Below are 24,103 nucleotides of genomic sequence, written 5' to 3'. Positions count from 1 at the left end.
GGAGCGGGGATGGAGCGGGCAGGGATTGGGGATGGGGCAAGGGATGGAGCGGGGAAGGAGTGGGGATGGAGTGGGAATGGGGCAAGGAAAGAGCAGGGATTGGGCAAGGGATGGAGCGGGGAAGGAGTGGGGATGGAGCGGGAATGGGGCAAGGAAAGAGCGGGGATTGGGCAAGGGATGGAGCGGGGAAGGAGCAGGGATGAGGAAGGAGAAGGAGCGGGGAAGGAGCAGGGATGGAGCGGGGATGAGGCAGGAGAAGGAGCAGGGATGAAGCAGGGGATGGAGCGGGGATGGAGCGGGGATGGAGCGGGGAAGGGACCAGGGATGGCGTGGGGATGGAGCGGGGATGGAGCGGGGATGGAGCGGGGATGAGGCAGGAGAAGGAGCGGGGATGGAGTGGGGATGAAGCCAGGGATGGAGCGGGGATGAAATCAGGGATGGAGCAGGGATGGAGCGGGGATGAAATCAGGGATGGAGCAGGGATGGAGCGGGGATGAGGCAGGGATGGAGCGGGGATGGAACCAGGGATGGAGCGGGGATGGAGAGGGGATGGAACCAGGGATGGAACCAGGGATGGAGCGGGGATGAGGCAGGGGATGGAGCGGGGATGGAACCAGGGATGGAGCGGGGATGAGGCAGGGGATGGAGCGGGGATGGAACCAGGGATGGAGCGGGGATGAGGCAGGGGATGGAGCGGGGATGGAACCAGGGATGGAGTGGGAATGAGGCAGGAGAAGGAGCGGGGATGAGGCAGGGCATGGAGCCAGGATGGAGTGGGGATGAGGCAGGGATGGAGCGGGGATGAGGCAGGGATGGAGCGGGGATGGAACCAGGGATGAGGCAGGGATGGAACCAGGGATGGAGCGGGGATGGAACTGGGATGGAACCGGGATGGAGCGGGGATGAGGCAGGGATGAGGCAGGGATGGAGCGGGGATGAGGCTGGGGATGGAGCGGGGATGAGGCAGGGCATGGAGCTGGGATGGAGCCAGGATGGAGCGGGGATGAGGCAGGGGATGGAGCGGGGATGAGGCCGGGGATGAGGTAGGGGATGGAGCCAGGATGTAGTGGGGATGAGGCAGGGATGGAGCAGGGATGGAGCGGGGGTGGGGCAAGGAAGGAGTGGGGATGAGGCCGGGGATGGAGCGGGGATGGAACCAGGGATGAGGCCGGGATGGAACCAGGGATGGAGCGGGGATGGAGCGGGGATGGAACTGGGATGGAACCGGGATGGAGCGGGGATGAGGCAGGGATGGAACCAGGGATGGAGCGGGGATGGAGCGGGGATGGAACCGGGATGGAGCGGGGATGGAGCCGGGATGAGGCAGGGGATGGAGCCGGGGATGCAGCGGGGATGAGGCAGGGATGAGGCAGGGATGGAGCGGGGATGAGGCAGGGATGGAACCAGGGATGGAGCGGGGATGGAGCGGGGATGAGGCAGGGGATGGAGCGGGGATGGAGCCAGGATGGAGTGGGGATGAAGCCAGGGATGGAGCAGGGAAGAGGCAGGGATGGAGCGGGGATGGAACCAGGGATGAGGCAGGGATGGAACCAGGGATGGAGCAGGGATTGAGCAGGGATGGAACTGGGATGGAACCGGGATGAGGCAGGGATGGAACCAGGGATGGAGCGGGGATGGAGCGGGGATGGAGCCGGGATGAGACAGGGATGGAGCGGGGATGAGGCAGGGATGGAGCGGGGACGGAGCGGGGATGGAGCGGCGGCTCCGCCCGCAGCCGCCGCCCCCGCTGCTGTCCCGCCCCCGGAGCTCGGCGCTGCCGTGCCGGGCGTGGAGGGGCTCCGCGGCTCCCCATGGACGGGAACGCTGCCCTGCGGCTCCTGCTGCTGCTCGCCTGCGCCGGGCTCGGCGGCTCCGAGGAGAAAAGCCCCGCGGGGAACAGGTCGGTACCCGGGCGCGGTCGCGGAACGCTGGCGGAGCTGGGCGAGCGCAAGTTTTAAACGCTGTCGTTCGTGGCACGTTCAGAACGCGAGGACATGGCTGTGGTTTCCTTTGCATAAAACACCCCGGGCTAACGCAGAAATTAATTATTTTGAGGCAGTCGGTGCGTTAGAGATGTAACTTTGAAACAATTTTGTGAACGTTGTTTAAAATCGGGCGTTTTCTGTGCGTCCGCCCTAAGTTTAATTTTGCTTTATTGACTCCCATGCTGACTTTCCCTGGTCCCTGGGAAAAGGGAGTTATAAATAATATAACGGCAAGGGTGTGAAAACTCCTCCAAGAAACACAGGCACGAAAATGTTCTGCTTGTGTAGAATATTTGAAGCGTGCATTCAATATTGCAAGTGAGTATTAAACTTTAAAAATTACTGGAGATTTGGGTTTATTATTAGTAGTGCTGTTTCACACTCTGATGAAATACAGTGAGCCCAGATCATAGCAGGGGGAAGAGGGGGCTTTGTAGAGCCAAGCATTAAGAAAGTGAAAACAGCCTGAGCTGTGTGAGTTGAATGATGCCCTAAGTCACCGAAAACAAACACAAAACCACAGAACAAACATGCTGTTGAAGGTCGCAGCTGTCAGTAAAATCTGTTCATTTGAGGCAAGAAGGACATGTGGTGATTTGCTTAAGCTTGTATTAAGAGATCTGGTAGCCAGTTACTGATAAATACTACAATATGTTTTCATTAAATAGCTCGCTTGCTGCTCTCCCCTGCCAGTTCTCAGATTTCTTACTGCTCTCCTTACTAAAATTTCACTTCTTTGTCTTTCAATCAGACCAAAATCTGACAGATAACAAGGAGTGGAGCATTACCTGACCTTTATTGCAGTAAATATTAACAGTTGCAGTCATGATCTTGATGCCAGTGAATCAAATGGGAATTTTGCCTCCTTGGGAGTGGGATCGTACCTGCGCAGTGTTAATTTGCCAGAAGTTTTATGAGCTCAGTTTCTCTTTTTTTTTGTGTTAAAAATGGGAGCTTGAGTGCCATCTTGCTCTGATCCAGACCTTGTTGGACATCCATTACATTGCAAATCAGCCCCAGTAATCAGTGCTTCGTAAAATATTTATGGAAACCTGTCTCCCTGTGTCAAATCACACATTAAAAAAACAGAAGAGCCGGGGAGGGGGTTTGTAGATATTTCTTATTGATAGAACTTACACAGAGGCATGTAAAAGTCAGTGATGTTTTTTGTCAGGGTGTTTCTTAGAACATTAGATGCTCTTAGATGTTTCTCTTTCCTTGAATCTGGTCTCTCCAAACTTACACATTTTTAACAGTAATAACTTCACTGAAATTCCTTATGTTGAGTGTCCTTAGGACTACAAGCAGTGCATTGCCCCCAGGTGCTCCTCACCTTTCATAATTTTATTTTTAGTGCGTTTCAGAGGTCACATGTCATTTTCCAATTGGATGTCTCATAAATTAGCTGTGACCAGTTCAGCAGCCAGCGAGGAATTCTGCAGCTGGAGATTATCAGTCTTAGGGTGATGACCCTGCAGTAATGGAAGTACAGAAATACTGCTTCTCTAGATGTAGAGTGCCTTTTCCCATCTGTGCAGCTTATCAGAGCAGTGATATGAAGAGCAGAAGTGCGGACAAGGCATGAAAACTGCCTGTGGCCTCCACACTCAACCCCTGCTGAGTGCCAGGATTATTAATGTGGTTATTTGAGGGGGGAAAATGCTGTTTACATGGAGGTCCTCGAGAGCTGGAGTATTTATCAACCTTTGCAGACAAACAAGCCAGACTTGGTTATCTTACGTAGATGGATAATGTCATCTGGTAAGAGGAAATTTACACTTCTTTATACTTATAATCCTATTTAATTGGGTTTTACACAGTGATTAGTCATTCCAGTGCTCTGTATTAGGGCTAATCCAATTTCATGTGGGTTCTTAACATGCTTGGTGTGGTAAATTCAACATACAACATACGTGCCTGGGTGCATCTGAGAGAGCTGTTTACCAATGGGCAAGGGAAAATATGGCTCATCAAAACATACACCACTTGTGATCAAATGAATTTGAAATTTCTGAGTAAGAGGGGCTGATAAAAAAGTCTCTAACTCAATGTGCTAGAAATTATTTGCTGTGGAGAATGCTCCAGAGCTGGCTGGTTTCTTTTCTCTTATACATCCACTTACCATTTTTATAATCAAAAGGGGATACATATTTTTTAGCGTGTAGCTATTTTCCCTTTTCTCACTTTCAATACTTTGATTTCCATGAGGACGACAGGGCGCTGCTGCCTGTGGATTCCCCAGCTGGCCTTTTGGGTGGAAAAGCTGCTGTTCTGGCAGCAGGGCGGCCCCGGCATGGATCACACCCTGGTGACGCCTCAGGGCTGAGTGTCAGAGGCAGGTGACAGAGCTGGTAACGTCCACATCCACCCGTGCCCGCCCCGAAAAAGGGACAGCAGGATGGGATTGTCCCCGCGCGCCAGCGACAGCCCGGCTGTGCCACGGTGACATTGACACGGGGTGATGGATTTCCCTTCCTGCTGGCACTGCATGCCTTCTGCACTGCTAATTAACAGAGTAATTAGCAGGAGGGCCTGGCTGGTCTCGGGGTCTGTCTGTCTCTGTGTGTCGGGATGACCCCAAGACTGTAAAATTCCTCATTCCCCAGCCCGAGCAGCCAAAGGAGGAGTCTGAATGTGCAGGGTCGGCTTCTCAAGGTTGTTTATTTTCCCTGATCTAGAACATTCTCTCTCTGCCCTGCTGAGCTCTGTCCAGCAGCTCAGCCATGGCATTCTGTCTGCCCTCAGGGCAGTGTTCACATTTTATACCAAAAACTCCGTGTGCCATGGTTACAATAACGTGCCAATGTCTGTCATTGGTGTTGGACAGTGTGTCTGTGCCTTAAACCAACAGAAAAGTGTCACCAGCACAGCGAGACATGGAGGGCAAGGAGAAGGAGAGGAAGGCCAGGACATCCCCAAATCCCTCCATCTTGTCCCCTGAACCCCATTCTAAAAAGCCACAAAATTCTACTTTTCCACCCCGTGTTAGTTCAAATATCACACTACTCAAACCCTTGTGGCTTGTAATTCCTCATACAGAGTTGGCAGCTTTTTCCACGGGCTAAAATAGAAGCCACAGGTGTTTTTGACTTCGTGCCAAGGTCTCTGAGCCCCCTGCCAGGGTCTGGAGACAGCCAGAGGGATGTGCTGGGCTCCCACGGGCTGGAGGCAGCTCCCTCCCGGTGCCTGGCACGGGGCTGAGCGTGTTCACGGTGCCGTGGTGGCTCCCGGGTCACTCTCTGCTCTGCATTCCTCATGAAAACATGAATATTTCACCAGCCGTGCACATTCATCTCTGCTTGAGTGTCCTCATGCTGAAAGCAGAGATGTGACATCTCTCCCGGAGTGGCTGTGCCTTCACGGGGTGTGGAGGATTCATTTTTCTTAATGGGCAGTCGCAAAAACAGAATTAACCTTTCCTCTTCCATACACAGCATAAAAACCTGTCAGAGAATGGAATGAATTGCACCAGTTTTACACCATTCTTCTTCCAACCCCAGTGTTTTAGTCCAGGTACCACAGCGTGCTGATTTCCAAGCTGGAGTAAATGGCTATGAGTGCTTAATTATGCATATATGCATATAGAGTTTAATTATGCATATGGAGGGGAGCTGAAAGTATAACTAAGCATAACTAGATATATATATAGCTGCAACTAAGTATAACTAAAGTCGGTATAACTAAATAATGTACATTCATGTCTTTTTGGCATGTCCTGATTTTGTAGTTAGCATCATGAAAAAAAATGCCCCCCCCTCCCAAATTACCTTTTTCACCCTGAAGGCACGATCTGTCACGAAGAAAGACTGGAAGAGATTAAAAAGGCTGCATCAAACTACAAGACACATGTTCCTAAGTGTAGAACAGCCTGAGAGAGGGTTTTGCTTAAGCAAGGAAACAAGTTTTGGTCCATTGTAGCCGCATCTTTTGTTACCTGCTTGTCAAAATCTGAGTATTTCTACCCATCTCTGCTTGCTGTTGGCATGAGCAGCCTCAAGCCCCCTGAAGACCCCAGGCTAGCACTAACCCTGGCACCCAAAAAGCACTGGGAGAAAGAAGACCCACTCTGAAAGTGCTTCTTGAAGCCACTGGGGTTTCAGAGCAGCCACTGAGGACAAAGTTGGCCTCTCCAAATGTAAATAACACCATTGTAAAATGCAGGTGAACGCAGTGGGGAAAAAAACGATGATGTTTAGTTCAGAAGGTTGAATGGTTTCTTTATTATAACTATGCTATAATACATTAATTTACTATTTACAGGAGATACTAAAACTACAAACCTACTTTTCTAACTACCAAATGTAACTCACTCACAACTCGTGACCCTCTCTGAGAGCCCAGCCACAGGTGGGCTGGATTGGATTGGGTTGGATTGGATTGGATTGGATTGGCCACCAGCCCCAAACAATCCTCACCAGAATCCAACCAAGCAATCACCCCAGGTAAACAATTCTCCAAACACATTCCACATGGGAAAAACAAGGAGCGGGGATAGAAATTGTTTTCTCTTTCTTTCTCTCCGTATACTTCTATGAAAAATCTTAGAGAGGAGTGTGCTTACCGCATAACGCTGCTAGATAAACGTTGAGCAGAGCTGAACTTTCCTGATGTAAGTTCTTTCAGCCTGGCAGCGAGAGGGGTGGGCTTTAGGCTGTCCCATTTATCTGCCCTTGAGGATGCTGTGATGGAAATTAGGTTGGGATCACTCCTTCTGTGTGTCACACAGACCCCCCCCCTGCCCAGACCCCACCAGGGGAGGGTTCACTCTGCTCTCCAAGCACTCCCCAGGGGAGCCAAGCCCTGACTTTGCAATTCCAACAACCTCTGGTGGAATCTGCACGTCAACACTGAGAACTGCTCTAATTCCTAATATTTATACGCCAGCCTCGGCGTAAATAGTACCACAAATTTTTCCTGCTGTGGTGGTTTGGAAAGATGGTAATAAATGGGGCAAGGGAAGGAGATGGAAGTGTATTTCCATGTGCAGCGGAAGGTGAGGCAGGTCTGGAGGTCAGGGTGTGCGGGGTCTGTGGGCTGGTGCTCAGCTGGGAGAGTGGGAATTCTGATGGAAGTCTTGGGAAGGGGACAGAGGCCATCACAGGAGCACATCGATGCACTGAAAGGGGGATGCAGTCCCAGGGAAGCTGCTGCAATGTGGAAAGTGTTCAGGGACTCACGGAGAGGATTCTGGTCGTGAGTGAGTCCTGGTTTATTGGGCTTTGATCTTTAGGTGTTTGTTGGTGTTTGTGAATCCACTGGGCTTGAGTCTCTAGCCCGGGAAAGCTGATTGTGCTGACACCAGCTGAAGACTTACGCCTAAGAGGAAAATCAAATGCTGAAAAATACACGAGCCTGGTAGTTGTCACTTGAGATGTGCCTCACCTGAGCCCAGCCTTGCAGTGACTCCCATGGGATTTGTTATTGCCTGGAACCATCCAGGAGCTGTCTTCACGTGGTGTAAATCTGTGCCTAAGGCATGCCAAGCCCCCGCTTTTGCTCTAAATCCAACATGTTGCTTCTGATCCTCCCTTGGGAGGGTGGCCTGAGCTCTCCTTCATTCCCCTGCTTGTGCACTGGAACTGGCTCTGTTCCCAACCCAAAACTGACATCCCATGGGATGGGACAGCGTGGAAAGGACATGGGAGTGCCTGTCAGGGCTGGTCCAGCTGAGTCATCTCTGAAAATGAGACATTTTCAGCCAGGCTACAGCAGCTTCGGGATATTTTGCCCTGCTCTGTGGCCTTCACCAGCCAAGGACCTGAGTTTGGAATGTTTTGTGGAGTGAAGCAGCAACAGGAGCTCTCCCCACTGAACTTGCTGCAGACTTTGAATTCAGATGCTGCACAATAAACGTTTTTCTCGTCTCTCCTAGTTCACATGAATTTTCAGATCAAGATTCTCTCCAGAGAACTGGTAAGGCTTTCGGTGGGCTGCATCCCTGGATGCTGGTTCTGTCAGTGTGGCTGTAGAAGAGTTCTTTCCCAGATGTTGGAGGCTCTTCTGTCACATGTTTTGTTAAAGCATAACCCTCTTAAAAAATACCCTTTGAAGGATTTTCCTGTTAAAATAATAATTTACTGTCCAACTCCGTGATGCAGTGAGGATGTGGAAGGAAAAAGCCTTCACCTTTTTTTTTAACCATATGAAAACAGATTTAAGTGCTTGAAGGATGGAGCTGTGAGAGTGCCCATGAAATGATCTGTGCTTGTGAAACTTCACCCTCCTGGCGTGGAGGAGTTGGGATGTCAGGGCATTTGTCACAGCTTCCTCTCTCTGGCAGTGCAGGGAGAAAGCTCCCAGCACACTTCTGCCAGGAGATTCAGCACACACCCTTTGATGAATTTGCTGCACGAAGAAAAAAGCAGCTTTTAAGGTGTTTGAGATGAATAAATACAGATATAGACTGAATCCTGACATTTTGGGGCACTGGAGTTCCTCCCAGTGAGGGTGACGAGGTGTCCAATGAAAACAAGAGGAACTTTGGTGAACAAGAAAGGTAAATTAGAAAATACACGCAGCGAAGGCAGTACTTCCTGCAAGTCAAGTATTTTCCAAGGCAAAAGCAGTAATTCTGGCACACACATTTTGTGCAGAGGTAATTACTGTTTGCATAAGAATGTGCAACATTTTATAGATGTGTGTTTTTATAAATGTGTCTATAAATGGATGTTCATAATATGCTAATAATGAAATAACACTCCTTCATCTGCAGGTCAGCATTATAGTGGTCGTGTGAAGCCAAAGTTTAATGTCAATCAAGAGGCAATTAAACAGGTAATGCCTGGAGGACTGGATCTGTGAAGACTTTTCACAGCACATTTAGGTCTTTCAATTCATTTACATTGCTGAATTAAATTGGATTTACTTTGTTTACAAGAAACAGCCAACAGAAACATGTAAAACATTGTGGTACAGTTCTGCCTCACCACTTGTACAAATATTCTCTGCTTTTCTGAGGAATGCAGTGACACCTCAGGTGCTGTTGCTGGTGCTGGCTGGCCGTGGGTTTGGGACAAAATCCAAACAAAAATCCAATCCAAAATCCAACATATCCACGTTCTCTGCAGTGGGATTTCACTGCTCTGACCAGTCTTGTTCTCATATCAGCTGGTACTGAAGGAAGAGCTGAAGCAAAGCTTCAGATTTCAAAAACTGAGCATAAAAGGCTTCCTTACCAAAAGTGATGCATTCCAATGTTAGCAACATGTTGAATAAATCTCTCTCATATGGACTTCTGAGGAGACAGCCTTGTCATTTTTATAAATGCACTCATAGCCTCTCAGCACATTTCCTGACCATGATCTTACCTTGCTTTCAGCTTGTTGCTGTCAGTGCTTATTGAATTTAATCCTAAAACATCCTTGTGCCATATGTAAGGTCCAGTATCAAAAGGGATCTTTCAGGGTCTGAGCTGAGAGTTATGATTTGCTAATCTAAACAGCACACACATACACAGAAAAAAAAAAAAAAAATCTCTCTTTAAGCCAAGAAAAAACCTTGGGGCTTAACTGTGTCCCTTCTGGAGCGTGCTAAGATGCTGTTTATGACTGGGACTCAGGAAACCTTTCCTGTTTTGATGTGAACTTGCAATCATATGACATGGTAAAAACAGTCATGCAGATACTGTGTGCGTTACCCTGTTTGGATAGGACGGAGGTGGTGACTGGAAATCTGAGTGTGAAATTTGAGAATGGCAGTTAAATTCTTCAGCTCTTCCTGAGCCCTAAGTCAAATTGTCTTTTTTTGCTATTGCATTTGGCTTGTAAGGGATGGCAGTTTTCTGGTGTCTGCAGGGGACAACGGAAGCTGCAGTCCCTGGGTTTTAGCCCTGATTTTGCAAAAGCGGGGATCCCTACTCGGTCCACCCCGTTCTGCAGCAGTATTTCCCTGATTTAAAGCCACAGTGAGCCGAGCTGCCTGCAGGTAGGTGTGAACTCAGGCATCTCCCTCACCTGCACGGCTGCCCAGCGTGCTTCCAGCATGGTGGGCTGTGTCCCTGGCACAACCTGAGTCCTTTCCAGTGGGCGGAAGCAATTCTTAGACGTGCTCTAGAAAGTCTTCAGCTGAGGGGGGGGTGCGTGAAAAACACCAATCACTTGTTTTTTTTTTTTTTTTAATTTTAAAAGTTTATTAGTAATAAAATAGTTAAAAAATAGGAATGAAATTAGAGTAATAAAAATGTGGACAACGAGGATTAGGACACTAGGAGACAATAGAAATCAAAGAATTTCAGATGTCTGGGTGTTTTTGGGCACTGAGCTGCCAAAAACACGCCTTGTGAACAAAGGAACAACCCTTAAAAGCAACAGCCTGTTGCATGTTCATATATCTCATACATGGTGCATAAATTCTTTGCAAATTAAGATTTTTTTCTGTTTTTTCTCAACTTCTTCCCCTTGGTGGCATCTTCAGGGCTGGGTGAGGCAGGAAGAAGAAGTTAGTTTCTTCTAATTAGGGAGCCATAAATATTTTCCTCTGGAAGATTTAGGTGTCCTGTGGCTGCTATCTCGATGCAAGTACCTCATTCCTTCCTTCCCACGTGCATAGTTTCTGTTTTAACTACAAAAGCTCTATTGTAACTACAGAACTGCGTCTACCATACCATTAAAATGTTAATACAGCACTTCTAATCAATGTAAAATAATACATATAGTGCTCAATTTAATATTTGCGAAAAGCCAGCCACAAAATACGCATTTTTCACAGGGGGCACCTTCTGAGCTGGGGCTGGACGTCCTGTGAGGTGCCATCCCCGTGGTGGGAAGGGGAAACAGGGGAAATCCCTCTGCTTCCTCAGGCTAGGGCTGCCCTCAGAGGTAACTCCTAGAGCCACGTCTTGTGACAGAAATCTCTTGCGTGGTCCCTCCTCAGGCTGTCAGCTACAACTTGAGCAGGGGAGGACAGCGGGAAGGAGCACCCTGGAGCCACCCTGGGTTCCCCCACAGCCACTGGAGCCCCCTGAACGTCACCGTCAACGGCACCCCCTGCATCCTGTTCTGGGCCAAGAGGATCGTGATCAGGTTGGAGAACCACACCCAGCTGGATTTGACGGAGAGGACGTTTGGAGTCCATGCCACCGTGGACGTTGGGGACTCAAACTGCAGCGAGGACAGCGCCATGTAAGGGGAACTCTGCCCTGCTGGGGGCACTGGGGCCAGAAAACCACCTCTGGGGAGTGCATGTGGTGCCTTTAGAGAGGTTTTAGCTTTTATGGTTTTCAAATCCTGCGCTGCTTTAGGGTATAACTTTAAACTCCGTAGTCATAGCTGCTTTCTTCACGTTTTGGACAGACAAAAAAATCCCTCTGGGCCTGAAACTCAAGGACACCCGACAGCCTCAGGCCCCAAAAGTATAAACAAAAGTGAATTGAGGGGAGCAAACTGGGGGTGAATGACTTCATCACCTGGAGCTGGAATTGGAGGATGAATCCCTGAAATGCAAATGGACCAAACTTATAACTGTGGGAAAAACTCGTGAGCATTGTCCACCTTGGGTGCAGCCTCTGGGAGACTTCTGACTGCCCAAGATGCACCTTTTGAATGCCTTTAATAAACACCCACTCTATTCTTTTGACTTCGTTCTAGGCAGGCACTCCAAGGCATCAGGAGAGCAGCCCTTGCTTTTTCTGCAGGCTTTTTCTGACCATGTCCTGCCCTGCAGGCAGCAGGGCTTTTATACTTTAAGCCCAGCCTGTCCTGGACACTCCTATTCAGTTGTTGCAGTGGGGTAGTCCCTCCCGGGGGCAGCCAGCCTTGCTCTCAGTGCCCCTGGGGCTGAAGCTGTTGGTCAGTTTCGCCTCCAGCTGTTTTACACAGCTGCTTGTGGGGTTAGAGAGGGGGTCCTGTGCTGAATGTGGGGCTTAGGTGCTGCGCATGACTGATTTTCCCTTCATGGGGTGTGTGCCACTGATGCCTTTTTGGGGCTCCCCAAAAACAGAGGCCTGACAAAATGAAGGGAATTAAAAGTGGTTATATTTACTGAAGGGCCTTCAGGTAGATTTTGGGCAGGCAAAGCCCCCCCCCCACCCCCCAGGGGCTACACCCAAAAATGGATCACGGGTTTTCACAATTTATAGTAATTGCGAAATTGTTTTTATAATTGTTTTATAATTGTTTCTATAAGTTTGGTCCCTTTGCCCATTGGGGGTTAATCCTCCAATTACAGCTTCAGCTAATGAAGTCATTCACCCCAAGTTTCTCCTCACAACTCACTTTGGTTTGCATTTCTGGGCCCTGGGGCAGTGAGGTGTCCTTGATTGCCAGGCCTGGACAGGAATTGTTGTGTCTGCCCAAAATGGGACAGCAGCAGCTGACACTGAATGTGGAGCTGAGAGTTATACACTAAAGAGCTGCAGGACTACAAATATATGAAAATTATAAAAGCTAAAATCCTAGGGCATCACCAGCAGTGCTGCACAGGGTGCAGGTGTATATTTTTGGATGGTCACCCCAAATCCCAGGCTGGGATCCTTGAGGTGCTGGAGACAAAGAGTGGGCTCATCACAGGTTGGCCTGTGGCGCTGGAGTGTCTGAAAACCTGAGCTTTAGTTTCCGAGTCATTAATTTCTTCAGTATCAACAGCATTTAGCAGTTTTGCTTAGTGTTTCTCAACCTGAGTGAGAAGCATTCAGCAAAATTTTGCTTTTTATGCTTCTCACCCTGGGTGGGAGCTGAACACGAGCCCCACTGCATCCAAAATCCTCCAGTGCCTTGGCTGTTCTAGGAAGGCAGGTGGTATTTTTTGGCTTCTTTTGCCACGTGCCTGATTGCTTTTCCCCCCCACCAGGCAGTGTGCTCACACCAGATTCCACTCTGGGAGGCCTAAAAATCCTAATTGAACATCAGCACTGATTCTACCCCATAAAAGGAATTTACATTGACACACGCAGCAATAAAAATGACATGAGCAAACCCAGCAGTTTCACTTATCTCCTGCACAACATTTTACCTGTACGTTCTAAATGTGTTTTCACTCAAAAAATAGGTGTTACCTCTTTGTGATTGTGCAGCACAAGGTGCACAGATGTTTTAGTGAGGTCACCGGAAAGCTAAAAGTGAAATTGGAAAAGAACCCAGCATCACAATATTCAACAAGGCAGTTTGAATATTACATCATCAGCATGTGAGCTTATCCAGCACTCTTTTGACAGGCAGAGGAAGAGAATGGAATAAACTTATGTTAAAAATAAAAGAGTGATTACAAACATTCCTCCCTCTCTTATGGCCTACAATTTGAAAATAATCTTAGTGTGATTAGTAAATATTTTAACCTAACAGAAAATAAACTAAGGCAAAATTAAGTGTTTCAAAACACAGAGAAGGGTATCAGATATAATAATCCAAGCTGATTTTTTTTTGTTTTTTAGTTGAATGGCACATTTGCCTATGTCTAATCCTCAACTATCTCTGACTTCCCTTTTTAATAAAGCAAGGGATGGTCTGGATTCAGTGTCCTGTCTTAGAGGACCAGTGTTACCCAAGAAGTCTAGGTCACCTATGAAATTGTGGGGCTGGTTGTTTTTTTTCTTTGATTTTTTTTTTTTAAATATTGTTGGGTTTTGTTTTGGTTTGGTTTAGTTTTCTCAAGTATTCTTCAGCTTTAATTTTGGAGGCCTTTCAGAACCTGCATGCTTTCACTATGCTTTCTTTTTGTCTCACTTGAACAATCGGAATCTCCATGCAGGTTGTAAGGGGCAAAGCATCACTTTTAAGCGAGGAGAATATATTCAGCCTAATCATGTATTGCATTAATTAACCTGGTAGGGCCTTTCACTTTGTTGACCCTCAGGTGCCCAAGGCTGCTGCAGGTGAACAGCCTCACAGCCAGGGCATTTGTGAGGCTCCCAGGAAGGAATGTGGAAATCTGAGCTCTCACATCTGCTTTCTTTCATGCTCTGATATTTAAAAAGATGAGGACAAGGTGTCTGTTTACACTTTCTAATGACAGGCAGGGGTGGTGCTTGACTGAGATGTCCTGGCTGGAGGAGAACAGACATCCACTGAGCCTCATTGTCAGCTAAGGTGGGAAGCATTGGGATTGAGTTGTGTTGGAAGCTATACATGGATTTCTATTCTTTCAAGGTAATCTGGGCCTCATTCCAATTAACAGGTGAACAAGTGTATTTCACTGGAGGAAGACTTAATCCTTTCAGGTTTTTTTTCCCCACTGACTTTAAGGGTAGACTGAGCAAAAAATTCCATGTATAACTAAGCTTAATATTTTGTAGTACTTTTTTCTCTGAAGATCTCTGATTTTTTTTTTCCTAGCCTGATGTTACTTGCTTTTTGACCTAGGCTTTCCCTGAAGTTTGGTGACATTGGCAATCTAAAGGGACTTGTTATCAGGTAAGTTTATATAATAAAATCCTTACCAGATAATAACATGATAACATACATTTGTTATGCGGTTGCTTGGGGAATTAAAGAGAATTAATTTAAGCAAAAAATAATGTGAGAGAAACTCTTGTGTAACTGGAACACCTGCATTCAGCATGTCTGCCACCTGACTTGTTTTATTAAGGCATTTTTTTCCTTCTACGTTGAGTTTTCTACTCATGGAAAAGTTTGGGCCATCTCTTTTGTGTAGAATTGTCCCACGTCTGAGATTTTAGCTGAAACTCGATAATTCACTGTGGTCTGGGCACCAGACTGTGACCTACTTTATGTTTGCTTCTTGGTGATAGAAGAGAGCCGCGTTTCTTGCTAAGTGACTTTCCATACGCCGGGCGGTGTTGCATTCGTATTTTCCCCAGTAATTAGGCAAAATCCCCTCATATTCTTATTGCTTGGTGGGAGAAACCAGACTGCTTCAACTGCCACAGCAAACAACCTCAAACCACAGAACCCCCGAGTATCTGGGGCTGGAAGGGACCCGTGGAGATTGAAAGGCCCGAGGATGAGGAGGCGTGGTGTGCAGAGTCTGTTGCTGAAGTCCAGAACAACAGCTGTCCCCGCTCCTTCCGTGGTGGCAGCACCAGGGCTCTTTGTCTGTCTATTGCCCTGCTTCTCAGAGCCTAATATAGTCTGTTCCTTCTTAGGTGATGGCAACACATCAGGGGATGTGTTTCCCTCTTCCTCAGCTAGGGCATTTGCCTAGACTCTTCTACTGTGTTCAGTTTTTGATTTATATTCTTTTTTCCTCCTAAAAATACTCCCATGATCCTAAGGGGTTTCTATTTGCATGTTAGTCTCAGAGTGGCAGCGTGGAGGGGTGGGAGGCCAGTTATCTCCAGGTAGTTTAGAGAAAACAAACAGAGCAATTAGCTAATTAGCATTTCAATATCGGTACTTAGCTAGAGTTAGTAGTTTTCTTTTAGTGTTGCCATGCGAACTAGGAAGGCCCTGCCCACGTCTCTGGGGAACACCTGGAAACTGTTCATAACAGAGATGATCCGGTGCGATTCCCCTTGCACAGAAACCGGGGCTGGCATGGCTCCACACAGGGATGCTCCAGGCCCTCCCCGGGCAGCTGTTCCAGGGCTCTGCCACTCTCTGTGGAGAGCTGTCCCTCCCCTTCCCAGGCTCCAGGGAAGGCTCATTCTGGCACAAGCTGGTCGCGCCAACGAGCCTTTGCGGAGCCGTTCAGCGCGCGGACTCGACGCCTGCAATCCGCTGACTGATTTCCTTGCTCCCCTCTGCTCCGCCGCGGCGCTCCCCAGGCTGTTGTTAACCGCCAGCTACTACCAGCTGTCTGTGCAGAGCTGGTTCAGCCTGCACAGGCTGCAGCTGCTCTACAACCACTCCGTGCAGGCGACGTTCAACGCCACGGGGATCCACGCGCCCGCCACCCACTCCTTCCGCTGCGAGCGCGTCAGCAGCCTGCAGAGACACGACGCCCTGCTGGTGCCCAGCTCTGCCGACGACCTCTCCCAGCTCTGGGAGGTCACCTTCATCGACTTCCAGGTGATGCCATGGATTTCAGCCAGGTGGATCCCATGGATGGGTTGAGGGGAGGTTTTGCCCTTCTGTGCCGGGGAAGGGTGGTTGACTTCCATGCACAGTTTACACTTGTGCCTCACCTGTGATGTTCTTTGGGGCTACCTAAAAACAGAGGGGAGGCAAGGTTAAGAGAATAAAAAGCAGTTATATTTATTGAAGGGCTTTCAGGTAGATTTCAGGCAGGCAAAGCCCTCCCAGTGGCTACACCCAAAAATGGACAATGGGTTTTCACACTTTTATAAGTTTGGTCCATTTGCACATTGGGGGTTGATCTAACAATTACAGCTTCAGCTAATGAAGTCATTCACCCCAAGTTTCTCCCCCAGCTCACTTTTGTTTGTATTTCTGGGCCCTGAGGCAGTGAGGTGTCCTTGATTGCCAGGCCTGGACAGGAATTGTTGTGTCTGCCCAAAATGGGACAGCAGCAGCTGACACTGAATATGGAGCTTAGAGTTATACACTAAAGAACACATGAAAATTATAAAAGCTAAAATCCTAAGGCATCACATGGAGCACAAAATAGAAACTAAGATTTTTCCTGTCCAAGGCAGTTAAAGGCTGTTTTTGTAGTCTTTCTGCTTGTGTTCCCTCTAGTGGTGAGTGAATTTGATTTCTTGTCATTGCATCGTTTTGAGCTGGGCTCTCACACTCAGCACCAGTAACAGCACCACATGCCCAGCCATGGGATTCATCTCACTTCACTTTTGATGCCTAGGAATTTTAACCTTGTGCCCTGATTATAGTCACCCCAGCCTGCCTCTAAAGCCACTGGATAATTCCCCTGACCCATCTTAAGTCCTTATTTTAGGATGAGATTAATAATCTTCTGAAAGTGCCAATTCTTCTGCGTTTGACAATGAGGGAGCCTAAGATGGCAGGACTAGAGTGTCTTGCATTTAGATACCTGAGTCAGAGGGCACAAGGAACTGAAAAAGGAATGGAAAAAGCTTTTGTCACTGTGTGAAAAATGTCCACGGACTGGTTTAGTGGAGCAGACAGTCAATTCCCTGCATGCCAGAGTGCTAAAATCCACATTAGAACTGAAGCCACGAATAAAACTTGTTGGTGTTTTCCACAGCTGGGTGCAGCTTCCTCTAGTTTAGCTGGTTTGCTGCCACATGCTACCCCTGTGGAACTGGTGAGAAAAATCCTGTCCTAGGGCAGGCACTTGAGAATATTTCCTGCTTTGTCATGTTGCAGTTTGTGCAGTCTGAGGCAAAAACTCTGGAGACTGTCAGCAAGTGATGCTGGAGATGCACAGTTAACATGAAAGGTACCATGCTTGCAATTAAATATTTCTGAGCCACCAAGAGTGAGCATGGAGGGTTCTGTTTGAGGCATAGCTGCAAATCCTTTGGGCAGGAGAGTGGAGGGGATTAGAAGAGCTGGCACTTTCAGAAGACTGACCTGGATAAACTCTGAGCATTAGCTCCAGCTACCAGTGGGAGACACAAATTTGTGCAGGTGTTAAATCAGAAATTTTTACTGCCAGCAGGAGCAAGTTAATGCAACACCCAGTACTTTATTTAACACGATCCCTCTTGTTCTCTCTGTAGATTCAGGGTTTCAACATCCAAGAAGGACATTTTGCCTACGCCAGAGACTGTGCATCCTTCCTCTCCCCAGCAATCCTGATGGGGTTGGTGATGTCCCTGATTCTGCTGCTGGTCCTGGCCTATGCTCTGCACATGCTCATCCACCTGAAATCCCTCGACAGGCACTACGAGTGCAAAGCTTCTGCTGCCTATTTTGCACAGATGAAGGACAGTGACATGGGAGATGAGAAGGAGCCACTGAGAAACAGTGGGAACGAGTCCTACGAACTCAGGAACCAGCAGTTTGGTAAAATCTATATTTAGCAGCGTGTATGTGTCTCAGAGAAACAAGAGGTGTTTTCTTCTGCTGGCACTGTTGTGTGTAGTCTTTGCAGATTTTTGTTTTTACCAGCTGATGAAAGGAGAAATTTGTATAGCAAACAGATTGTTTAGCCAGTTATTCACTGATAATCATCTCAAAGATGCCTTGGGAAAGAAGGTGAGAAAAAAAAAAAAAATTCCATTGTGAGTTAGAGATATTCGTGTTGTGGGACTTTATTCCTGTAGCAAAAAGCCAAATTGCATAGCTCTTCATCCAGCTTACCAAGTCTTGAAGAGAGAATCTGTAATGGACACTTTGAAATTAAATAAAGGTTAAAAAAACCCCCAAACCAAACTCTTTGCTTATTCTTTCAGAAGGCAAGATTTCCCCCCATTTTATATTTGCTCTGTGTCCTGACAAAACAGCATCAGTTTCTTTCTCAGGATGTGTTTTCCTTTTATTTCCCAAATCAAACCTCTTCCTTTTTGTCCCCATAAACTCCTTTTCCTACTCTGGAATCTTCAGGGCCACTTCAGGTGTGTTTTTATGCACTGCACAGATGAGACAGTGGCTGCAGGACAGCAGCACCCTGGTGCTTTCCTGTGTCTAAGCTGGAGGTTTATCCCGAGGATCTGATGGGAAAACACCAGACATCTGCTCACAAAGGCTTACCCTCAACTCCCCGGCTCAGCTCCGTGCCAGGAGATGGATTATGAGCATTATGTTCTGTAATTCCAGGTAAATTTCTTTTCTACCAAATCCCATCAGTCTCCCTCGGGACTTGTACCTGAGTGGAGAATGCCAGATGGAAAATATATATATAAACAGGTGGAGGCTGCCAGCAGTGAAAAGGACGCTGCACTATGATTTTCACTGCTGCTTCTGAGAGTTTAGGATAATGCCATCCCACTCATCCTTTCTTCTGTTAGGGGCAAAATTTGGGAACTCCAAATTAGCCATAATTTGGCCCTGATTTCAAGCAAATAGGAACACAGTGATGTTCTTAGCACTGCAGTGCTTTTATGTGACAAATAATGGAAACCACAGCATGATAGAAAATCAATCAAAACCAGATCTGCAAGCAAATGGCTTTTTAAAATTTTAGATTACGGAATTAATTAGTTGTTTGAAGCTTTTGCAAATGGTGCTGCAGTGGTCTTTAGACACCTTGAGAGATGTCCACATGTGTTCTGTTTATTAGTACAGGTGACACACAGATTATATGTGGAGTCCTCGGAGATTAGTTCATCTAGGAAGGCACTTCAGAGGGGAAAAAAAATATATCTTTGACACATTATCAGGTGTAATAGACAGGCTTTTGAGGACTTGCCAAGGCTGCCCGTGGCCAGCTGCTGCCAAACTTTTATCTTTTCCATGAAGGGAGCAAGGAAAAGCATGAATGTCTGAGTGGGGCTGGCAGGAGAAGGTGAGAATTAAACCCTGCCCAGGCTGGTCCCCTGCCCTGCACACAGAGGTGGCTGATGCTGGGCAGAGCTCAGGCTGCCAGTGCCAAACAGGAGACGTTGTTGCATCCTGGGTTTGGGTTCAGATTAGGGGTTCTATCTGTGTTAGCTAGCCGAGTTCTGTGTACCCCCGTGCACCCCACGTGTTTCCCCCGCCGCGGTGGTCGTCTCCGGGTCCCTTACCACTGGAGCCCGCCCTGCCACTCCTGAGAATTCTCTGTTGGTCACCCCGTTCCTGCGACCCCATTCGCCCCGGAGCCCCGTGTCCTCCCCTGCCGTGTTCCCGTTGGTCGCCGTGGTCCATGTCACTGCCACAGTGCCTGTCCCTGAAAATAAACTTTAAGAGATTTAGAGATTTTAGAGGAGCTAAGATTTTAGTTAGGGATAAGCCTTACTAGAGTTAATTAAAATAAATGAGTATGCCTTGATGAAGTTTAAGAGTTAGTAGTTAACTAATAATTGATTGCTTGTTGACACGATGTTTAGTTAGCTGGGTTTATAATGGAGAATATAGAAACTGACAAATAGCTTTTAGGAACATAAGACAATTGTGGGCCTCCTCTGTTCTGAAACCAATTGAAGACAAGGAATGGGAGTTCTACCAAGGTTCATTTGTCATATTTGCATTGAAAAGGTAGAAAGGTCAGAATGAGGAAGACTTCATTTACTTCCTCATTTCGGGACCCCTCCCCATGAAAGGGACCACCCACCCATTTCAAGGAACAAACTGCGCATGCTTAATAGCTTTTGGAATGATTAGCATAGGAAGCGAGGAATGGGATGTACTAAATGATGAATATGTATTTGTGTTTTGGGTATTCAATTCTGGTGTGGATAAAAGGACTCTGTAATCACTGGAAAGGTGCAGTGTGTATTTGGGAGCTATCCCGCACGCTGCCTGGCGCCGCAATGAACATACACTTTCTAACTTTAAACTGTTAGAGAGTTTTTGTCCGTCACAGTTGGACATCAGTACTAGATCAATATCCATATTTCTTTTATAAATCATCCCCACTGGGCGAGGAGGGCTCCTGCCCTCCCTGTCCCACCCCCTATATCATCCCGTGCCATCCCGGTCCCAGCTCCATTTTCGCCCACGCGGAGTTGGGAGTGGTTTGTGGCCATTAAAGCCTTCCAGCCGCCACGCGGATGGATTTGGACAATTCCCTTGCCTCTTTATTTCCTCCTTTGCTCCAACAGCAAAGCGCAGCCAGCCCGCCCCGCTGCGTGGCAGGAGAAGCGCCCGGGAATCGCGACGAGCGCCGGCCCCGCCGAGAAGCAGAGGCGCCCAAACCGGGCACTCCGGAGCCGGGCGGGGCTGAGAAAAATAACACATTGTCACAAGATGTCCCCTGTGCTCTGGAGAGCCGGGCTGTCCTGCCTGGGGCTGAGAAAACAAAACCTGGCGCTGCTCAGAGGCAGCCTGACTGTCAAATTCGGTGTGAAAACCTCACCTGGCTGAGCTGGGCTTCCCAAGCCCCGGCAGGCACAGGGGAGCCTCTTCCTCCCACAGAGGTAATTTCTCCTCCTGGCTGGTGTCTGATGGTGCTGCCAGGATAGTTCTGACCTGATAATTCATTTCCTTGCAAGGTTTAAATGGGCAAATCAACACCGCTGCTGTGAGAAGGTTGTACAAGACGGAGATTGGGAATGAGGGAATTTCCCTCTGGTCCTGTCCCTCACTCCTCATCCCCTTTTCCAGCCCAGCTGTGTTCCCTTTGCTTTTCCTTGGTTTTCAGGGCAAATATCTGCTGGCTTAGTGCTCGAGATGCTCAGCACTGCAAATCTCTAGCATGTGCCAGGCCAGATTTTGTGATGCAGAATTTCAAGGCTTTTGTGTGTGTGTGTGTGTGTGTGTGTGTGTGTGTGTATGTGTGTGTCCCTCCCAGCCCCACCTGAACAAGAGACAATAATTAGTGCCTGAAAACTTAAAAGGAAAACTTCAGAAGCAAAAGACAATGTGGATAAAAATGAAAAAAAAAAAAAAAGAAAAAGAAAAAGAAAAAAAAAAATTCTTTCAGTTTATCAGCTTTCTCTAACCCATGGCACGACTGGGTTGTCCTGGGGAAAGGAGTACACACAGTAGTTATCTCTGCTGTGACGTTTCTGTGTTGCAGCTGGCAGTGCCAGGTAATTCTCCTCTGCCAGGTAGCTCCTGTGTCATCACAGTTCTACTCAAATGACAGAAGAATTTAGAAAGGATAAATACACTAATTGAATTAGACAGGAAATGCATTGTTGGTCACAGGACTGGAAGGATGAGCCATGTATTTGTAAAAAGTTAATGATGCTTTGGTGGAAAAAGGAAAAAAAATATCATCTTAATTGCAGTTTCTGTTTCCTGGTGCCACGTATAAAAGCAAGCAGCATGGCTGAAAAACACAAAAATGTGTATTCTTACATTCCCCTGTGAGCCAAACAATCCTTATCAAATGCACATTCTGGGACAACAGAGACATTCCACTGCCTTGGTCCTGAAACAGGAAAATTCAAGCTATAATTATTTGTGTTCTACAGAAATAAGATGCAGTGGCACTAACAGACTGGTTTATAAAATTTAAGCTTTTTTCCCACATGCATAATTCCATTTCTGCATGAGAACACCTCAGGCTTTCCGACGTACATGTGTTCACTCAAACAAAATCCTCACAGCATCTTTTCAAATCCGATTCAGTGTTCCAAATTCAGGGTCCCACTCACTTCCACTCAGAGCTGAAAGGAAAAGTCTCACTTCCTTTAACTCAAACAGGATAAATTTCACAGACTGTGATAATGCTGAATTGAGCAAATGAAAATATTTGTTCTTCATACATTTCACCTGCAGTAGTTGAAATGCTGTGTAATTACCCCTCGACCCAATATTTGGCAATTTCACATTGGTAGGAAACTGGATTTTCAGGAAGCACATCAAGCACTGTTGCTTGAACTGAAGTGGTAGATCAATTAAAAACGCACAAGGAATAATCAGAGCTGTTGTCACTGTAAAGGCAGGGAGACCAACCATGAGGCCACCAGCTGGCAAGTAACACTGAGCTCCAGGGAGCCAGGAGAAATAGATTTATTTCATTCCTTCAGCGTTTTTAAATGGTGGCATTTCCCTCTCATCCTTGAAACACCGATTTTTTTGCCACAGCAGCTTTGCTGTTTTCCTTTTGAATTAAGGATTTCCAAAGAGCTGTGTGCAACTTCTCATTTCAGGAACTTTCCCCAGGAGCTCAGAGGGCATTTTCAGGGTGTTCTTCACCATTATTGAACACCTCCTGAGGTGCTCTCCACCTCCAGTAAGCCTTTTGACATGGCATTTAACTGGTGTGTGATAGGCCTGAAATCTGAGTTAATGGTTCTTAGGTCACCCCTTAATTTGTTCACTGTAACAATGCAGTAAATCAATACAAAATTTGATGTTATAGGGCAAAACCTATACAAAATCAGGAGAAAGTGCTCAATTTTAAATATATATATTTGCGCTTTAAAAAAAATTATATATGTATATATTTATATTATACATATTTATCTTACATATAAATTTATATACATAAAGTATATATACATAAAGTATATATAAATAAATTATAGAAAATAAAGATATATTTTATATATCTTTATATTTATATATTTTAATATATATTTATATTTATAGGTATATTTATGCTTGTTTATATTTATATTTAATTTTTTTAAATTTTAATTTTAATTTTTTTAAATATTTTTTTCTCCTTCAAGCTGATAACTTATAATAAATCAGAAATTGCAACTTGCTTCTCCTCAGTCAGTAGTGTAAATTTACTCATGACTCACATTAAGAAAGAGTTTCAGCTCCTGAAAAATTTGGAGCAGCCTTCCTGAACACTTTGCAGCTACGTCTGAGTGCTTTTTCTGGGTGAGTTTTTAAGGTTGTGGTACATCAGCATGCTCTGTGTTGGCTGCCTCAGTATCTGAATTGGTTATTGCAAATAATTGCCTGTTTGTAGGTAACTGCTTGGGAATATGAAGGAAAATTCACTTGGGATGGAAGCTGGAAAAGGAAGTTTTCCAGCTAAATGAAGCAACGCTTTTTGTTTGGCCCCATGATGTCCCTTACACCATCGAGAGCCTCCCAGGTGTCCTGGAGCCAGTCTACAGCATTTTCTGCCATTTCTGCATGTCTGCAGTGGAAAGAATTTGTTATCAGTCCTCTCTCATAATAAAAAAAGAAACAAAAAAACCCAAAAAACAACAACAAAAAAAAAACCAAACAAACAAAAAAAAAAACCAAAAACAAAAACAAACAAACCAACCAACCAAAAAAACAAAAACAACCAAAACAAAAGAGCAACCATAAACCTCCAAACCCCACCCTGCCCAAACCAAAACCACACACACACACACAAAAACCGAATCCAAGTTTTTCTGCTCTGCACATGGTTTCTCGTTGCTTTCTTCAAGCCAAAGCTGGTCTTTCCAGTGGAAAGGAATTTGCAGCATTTTGTCTCATCAGCAATGAGCAGGTTTTTTACTCCCAGCTGCAGTTTTCTGTCACAAAATATCAGTCAAGGCTCTTCAAGAGACTGAAAAGCTCTGGTTCCAGTTGCACCAAAACTGCACAGATGTGGAGCCTGAGAGAAAGGGACAATTTTAACTTCGGTTCTTGAAAAACCCCACATTCAACCACTCTGCAAACACGGCCTGTGAAATGGAGTATGGGGTCATGACAAATCCTTCCCCTAATCAGCAAAATTAATTTAAACCCGTTCCCAAATGAGCACATCCTCAGTCTTAATGTTCTTCCTTTTCAGATCCGTCTCAATTGGCTAGAGGTACAGCACAAGAAAAAAATCTTACATCCCGTCTGTATCAGGGCTGTCGCCTTTGGTGCCACCTG

At 46.6% G+C, this 24,103-nt stretch overlaps 1 protein-coding gene across 1 annotated transcript; it reads left to right on the top strand.

The window, feature by feature from the left end:
- Positions 1-1,768: 1,768 nt before the first annotated feature.
- On the top strand, positions 1,769-18,115 carry LOC128781988 (V-type proton ATPase subunit S1-like protein). The gene is made up of 7 exons (XM_053932039.1): positions 1,769-1,900; positions 7,858-7,898; positions 8,698-8,759; positions 10,857-11,104; positions 14,279-14,329; positions 15,643-15,886; positions 17,479-18,115. Exons 1-7 carry the CDS (start codon positions 1,812-1,814, stop codon positions 17,779-17,781), a joined length of 1,038 nt encoding a protein of 345 aa, XP_053788014.1. The 5' UTR covers positions 1,769-1,811; the 3' UTR covers positions 17,782-18,115.
- Positions 18,116-24,103: the final 5,988 nt, after the last annotated feature.

The sequence above is a fragment of the Vidua chalybeata genome, chromosome Z (genome assembly GCF_026979565.1).
Source record: "Vidua chalybeata isolate OUT-0048 chromosome Z, bVidCha1 merged haplotype, whole genome shotgun sequence".
NCBI classification, from domain to species: Eukaryota; Metazoa; Chordata; class Aves; order Passeriformes; family Viduidae; genus Vidua; species Vidua chalybeata.
The sequence above is the reverse complement of the archived record's forward strand: the minus strand, read 5'-3'. Positions and strand labels throughout refer to the sequence as shown.

Bases quoted from the DNA above. Each gene is read 5' to 3' on its own strand.
- LOC128781988 (XM_053932039.1), top strand. From the start codon at position 1,812: ATGGACGGGAACGCTGCCCTGCGGCTCCTGCTGCTGCTCGCCTGCGCC. The intron at 7,899-8,697 runs GTAAGGCTTTCG...CTTCATCTGCAG, and splicing joins AGATTCTCTCCAGAGAACTG to GTCAGCATTATAGTGGTCGT. The intron at 11,105-14,278 runs GTAAGGGGAACT...TTTTTGACCTAG, and splicing joins TGCAGCGAGGACAGCGCCAT to GCTTTCCCTGAAGTTTGGTG.